Genomic DNA, 6,000 nt, shown 5'->3' on the forward strand with positions numbered 1-6,000 from the left:
TCAGCTGTCTATCTTCTGGGAAATGAATGAAAGTGTGAGAGGTAGTTTTACCAGGAGCAGTCTCATGACTGCTGTTTTATGATGTTGTAATGATGTTCTCTGCATTATCCCCACCATTCCTCACACTCCTGAGATTATTGTCACATAAATGACAGTGAGACAGTGTGACAGCCAGGTGTGGTTCAAGTGACAGATATTTATGGTAGGAAAATTGTAAGACTTATTAAAAAAAATGATCTGCACTGATGTATCTGTGTACTAGAGATGTGAATTTTTTATATCTCAAGACTGTTTGATTTTGATTCTTTGGGTCATGATTTGAGTGACGTCAGTGTTTCAGGGGTGAGACGATTCATGATTTTCAGTAATGCATGTGCGAGAACAGAATAAGAATGGCCCCAGGTTCCAAAGACTTCTTAATTTGTTGCAACTTTTAGTTTTTACCCAAATATCAAAGTTTAAATTTGACAGATAACTCTTCGACAAGATATCCTGAAACCAAGGTCCCACACCAGACTTCTGTTCTGAGAGTAGAGAGAGGCAAATTATCTGGCCAAAATACCTCTAATCTGACCCCAACTATTGGGACTTACTGGGGTAAAACTTTGATAAAAGAGTTGAATGTCAGTTGATCTTCTGAATGAAGATCAAATTAAATACAAATAAAAGCTTCATGAGGGTTTAACTCCTTGCTGTCCTCCCCCTTCAGGCCCTGTGGTCTATGTGCTGGACTTGGCTGACCGACTCATCTCTAAAGCTGGCCCCTTTGCTGCTGCCGGCATCATGGTGGGCTCCATCTACTGGACTGCTGTCACCTACGGAGCCGTCACTGTCATGCAGGTAAAAGCAGCAGCCCCTCATCTTATGTGCAAATCAACTGTATGTGATGAGGTTTCTCCAAGTCTGCCTGCTCTTTTAAAGTTTTATGATTTTTAAGTATGTGGACTTGTTTCTTTCCTCTGTCATGATTTCCCGCTCTGATCTCTGGTCTGCTCTTCAGGTGGTCGGTCATAAGGAAGGCCTGGATGTCATGGAGCGGGCAGACCCTCTGTTCCTGCTCATCGGCCTGCCCACCATCCCCGTCATGCTGATCCTGGGAAAGATGATCCGCTGGGAGGACTACGTGCTTCGTCTGTGGAGGAAATACTCCAACAAACTGCAGATTCTCAACAGCATCTTCCCAGGTCAGAGACTCAGCTGTGGTCATATGTTATTTCTGCTTCTTTTGTTTAGGGTGATGAAATACTAAATGAAGAAGATGATCTTTCTGCCACTCATTATCCTTTTAGTTTCATCTTTCTCCCTGCTTATCTCTGTAGGCATCGGCTGCCCAGTTCCTCGTATCCCAGCAGAGGCCAGCCCCTTGGCTGACCACGTATCTGCCACACGGATCCTGTGTGGTGCCCTGGTTTTTCCAACCATTGCCACCATCGTGGGGAAACTCATGTTCAGCAGTGTCAACTCCAACCTGCAGAGGACCATCCTGGTAGGTACAGTAGGAGACGCTCATTTCAATTTGGAGAAGACTATCCATGAAAGGAGTGTATTACCTGTAGCCTTTTTGTTGTCACCACTTTAACTACACATGAAGTGAAAACACCTATTATGTAGATTATTCAATTGAGATTTTACCAAATCTTTTTTTATAATAAATCAAAACTGTGGAATTTTAACGGAAGTGTTAGACTTTTTAAAGCCACTGTATCTGTAGTGTGGTCTCCTAATTTCCTACCTAATGTAATGATTGGTGAGTGTGTATATAAGTCAGTGACATGAAGTGCATATTGTTTGTGTCTGAATCTATTATTTCCTTTTTGAAAAAGAAAAAAAAGTCAATTGCATTTATCAGTTTGTTCTATGAAGCCTACTTTGTTTAAATACATTTTCATTATATTTGAATGATATAATTAATTTCATGTTCTGGCATCTCACACCCTTAAAATGTCAGGTGGCGTGACCATCCAAGTAAATGAACAGATTCCTGAGATATAAAGTATTTGACAATACTAGAAGCCACAAAATCTCTCTTGACAAGATTTGGGACACTGCAGAACTCTTTCTGTTGTCGAGTTATGACTTACTGTGTGGGTGAGTGATCTAAAGTTGTTCTGTAGGTGTGGAGCTATGTTCCTTTCTGCTGTCCTTGTTTCACCTCTTTAGATTTTAAGGGAGTGTACACACTGCTGGTGAAAATAATAATTATAAGAATGACTACAGAACAAAAGAAACTCCACCTCCTGCTCCTCTCTCAGCTGGAGGTGAGGACAGAGAGGTAACCAGAGGGGCCCGTGTGATCTGAGCTGCTACAACACAGCTGAACACTTTTTGTCCTTGTCCAGTGAACTCTGACAGACTGCTGACTGAACGCCATGTGAGAGGAAATAAAAAGAACATAGTCAAAACACTTCTCACAATAAATGTCATTAATCTTATATTATCACAATAATAAATAAGAACAGTAGAAACAACAGTGTTGGTGGAGTAGCCAATTTCAGTGAAAAATAGATGAAATAGTGGAACTTACCAGTCAGCCTGAGTAACTTCAACAAAAACTGCACTAAAGTCGAGTTCAGTTCAAATTCTTTGAGATTTCCTGAGGATCCTCCTTCTGTTTGTGTGTTTTGTGGATGTAAGGAGCTCTTAAACGTGTAAAGTCGGCGTGAAAATGAAAGAAGATCTCTCTGAGTGTGGAGAGGCTTTGATGTGTGCAGCTGAATCTCTCTTTCTCAAACGTTTTATTTCTGTTCTTGCAGGGAGGAATCGCCTTTGTGGCCATCAAAGGGGCGTTTAAGGTCTACTTCAAACAGCAGCAGTACCTGAGACAAGCCCACCGCAGGATCCTCAACTTCCCCGAGCAGGAGGAGGCCTGAAAAAGCTCTGAGGACGATCTGAGGGCAGATGGACGGATGGACTGCTGGCTAAGCTGGAGGAGGGGGAGGATAAAAACTGACAGACTCTGAACAGGAAGTGCTGCTGAAACACTAAGCATCAGTGTCACCCTTTATCTCCCAACACCTCCCCCCTCCTCCCCTCTCACCGACACGACACATTTTAAACATCCATGTGCTGAAGAGAGACTGGAGCATGTTCACACTCACGTTAACACTCACATCTCTGGTGGATGTGCTTCAACAATCACATGACTAACCCTCGTTGTAAACTTACTGTATTTTAAAGGAGGAGGTGAGGCATGTCTGTTTAGGTTTTATAATATTAATAACAATAAATAATTGTTTTATAATGTTTATTTTGCAGATGTGAAGCCCTGCCTTTGCCAATGTTTGGGTTTATAGGGAGCGACATTCGGTGTGAAGAATGTATTAAAGATAAAATAATCAAATGTGTTGTGATTCATGGCTGCAGTGCACAACAACAGCACACAGACTGAGCTGTTTAAGCTTTTAATTCAAATGTATCTGCAGTGTTCATGCTGAGTGTCTGCAGCTCTAACCCTACTTTATAAAAACACTTGTGTGACGTTCATCCATCATCACCTGAAGCTGTTGTACGGAGACTGACTGACATTGTGGATGGACTACATAGAGGCTTGATCAGCTCCCTGGTGATGTTGGATTCAGCACTTTCTCAGCAGGAAAAATGAACTTTTCATTGTGACGGTACAGTGTGACGTCTTTATGATGGCACAGACTACAGTGATACTCAGACACTGATCAGTACAAGTGACTCACTGGACATTTTGGAAAGCAGTCTGGAAAATTAAAGGGCCAGTTCAACCAAATAACCCCCGCTTCAATCACTTACTCTTAGAGATATTTAGCAAAGCAGATGGACTCGATCCATTTCCCTCTGGTGTCATGCTCAAGGTGTGAAGCTCAAATTCTCTTTGGTCATATCTTTGTGTTCCAAGTTTTAGAGACAGAAGTGATCGAACAAATCAGATAAATTTCAGCAGTTTTTGATTAATCAGCAGCAGCCTGCATCTGTGACCAGCTTTTCACAATACTTTCTGTATAGCTTGCTCAGAAAAGTATTCTTCTTTCTCCCCTCTGTTGTTTTCATTAGTTCTGTTTAAAATAGCTTTTTATGCTAAATATTTCTCTTCTTTCAATCAAACTTCACAAAGAAAACATGAAACAATGCAAAGAATTGTTTCATAACATTAGCAGCAACTCTACTTCTAAAAGTTGTACCCTTGAAAAGCCAAAGCCAAGCAACTGTGGTTTAAAAGATCTCAAAATCTCATTTCTTCTTTATTCTGATTTGCCAGCGGGAAAGAAGTGGAATTGATGAGCACAAAGTTGTTATAGAAGTTTCAGTATGATGGAAAAGGATGGGTCAAGGTGCACACATTTTGTTTCAAGTTATATGAAGGTAATTTAAGGCAGTGGGTCCCAATCAGGGGTCCATGACCCCCTACAGGGGATGCCAAAGAAATCAGGGAGATTTAAGATTTTCAATGTGTCCCAAATCATGTACTTCTGTACTAAATACTGTATATTTTGAGTACACAAAAGCACAAAGTATGTTCAAACTGACAAGTATACTCAAATGCAGTGTGCCATTTTGCTGACATAGTGGATGTACTGCTAGCTTGCAAGCTAAAGGTTGCATTCGCTAGCTTGCTTGTGTTGATGGCAATAACAGCAGATTTCAATCAAGAAAAACACATTTATGGTAGGGCAAAATAAGTTTGTTGTCTTAAAGCGAATTCTGTAAACACAATCTAAAACAGCAGTGAGTGAAAATAACTGTTAGTTTTTGGTTATAATCACCTTAAGTCCTTTAGGTGACTGCTGTTCAAAAGAAGTAGAAGAAGAAAACTGTGGCGGTGTAACCGTCGTCACTTCCTGTAAGTGCAAACCAGCTGTGTGGGATCTGAGACAATACTAACTAGTGATTAAGTGCCGTGCGTTAAATGTAAGTTTACTGTATTACAGTAAACCATCATTCTATGTGCCTAATATCTCTTTCTATGTTGGTAAATGGAGCAAAATCATCATGAAATAATGTACAGGATTTCTGTCCTGGATCAGCAGCTGTAAACCTGGAAATTGCTCCCTTGAACAGAAGATCAGATTAGTTTCTCCTCTGCCATTTCTGTTAAAATATGCTGAGAAGTACAGCCTACTCTTGATTTTGATTGGCCAGTCAAGTAGGATGGACATTGACAAGTGCAGGGCTTTTTCAAAAGTTGAACTTTTAGGACTAAAGATAATAAAAAGCAAATGTCTTATCATGTTATTTCTCACAGTGAAAAGTGTTATTCATAACTAAAGGTATTGTTAGGAGCTGGTTAAATTCTGACAGCTGTTGTCAGATGTGTTGTTTTAAAGTTTAGCCTTTAAATAAGCTACAGAGTAAAAGAGACCACCAGCACTACTCCGTTTCCATGTCTAAAGATGCTGATGTTGAGTAGGTATTAGACATTATTTATGATCTGCTGCCATTTCCTGCTGCAAATATTTGTGATTATTGAGAGAAGTAGAGCAGCAATAAGACATTTTCCTTAAGATTTGAGCCTCCTACCCTGAGCATGAAATCAGAGAAAAACACTCTGTGAGTATCTTTGTTCCATTTGCTCAGGTTTGTGATTTCTTCTAAGCATTAGTGAAGTGAATCTGGTGTCTTTTAGGACCATCTCTCCTGTAGAATTTTCTTTTCAGTCACAGTGAAAAGGGACGCCATTTTAAAAGAGGCTCTTAGATATTTCTCTGGTTGTTAGAAACATGTTGGTGCATCAGTGGGTACTCTGGGAAGAACAGCTGATGTTCTCATACTTTAAAAAGAGCAATGTGTGAGAAAAGGCTTTGTTAACCTTAGTGAACTGACTCCTTAATGTGATGGTTTCTTGTAAATGGTTGTGATCATGATGTGCTTTCTATAGTAACATCAGTAAGACTTCCTGGGATTATTTAATCTGCAGACTTCACATGTTGTTCACCTCCAGTCAGCCAAAAGACTCTAAGCTGAAATGTTACTGGTTTTGACTTTAGAGTTCCTGTGCTATCAGTTCTGTGAATAAATGTATTTTTCCAAACA

General features: G+C 40.2%; 1 protein-coding gene across 1 annotated transcript in view; it reads left to right on the plus strand.

Annotated features, from left to right (window-relative positions):
• The window catches only part of march5 (membrane-associated ring finger (C3HC4) 5), a 47,906-nt gene extending 41,906 nt beyond the window's left edge, over positions 1–6,000 (plus strand). The window contains exons 3-6 of the mRNA XM_041789491.1: positions 710–840; positions 1,001–1,184; positions 1,320–1,486; positions 2,754–6,000. Coding sequence (XP_041645425.1) covers positions 710–840; positions 1,001–1,184; positions 1,320–1,486; positions 2,754–2,870 — 599 coding nt within the window. The 3' untranslated portion in view covers positions 2,871–6,000. The remainder of the gene's footprint in view (positions 1–709; positions 841–1,000; positions 1,185–1,319; positions 1,487–2,753) is intronic.

The sequence above is a fragment of the Cheilinus undulatus genome, linkage group 6 (genome assembly GCF_018320785.1).
Source record: "Cheilinus undulatus linkage group 6, ASM1832078v1, whole genome shotgun sequence".
Taxonomy (NCBI): domain Eukaryota; kingdom Metazoa; phylum Chordata; class Actinopteri; order Labriformes; family Labridae; genus Cheilinus; species Cheilinus undulatus.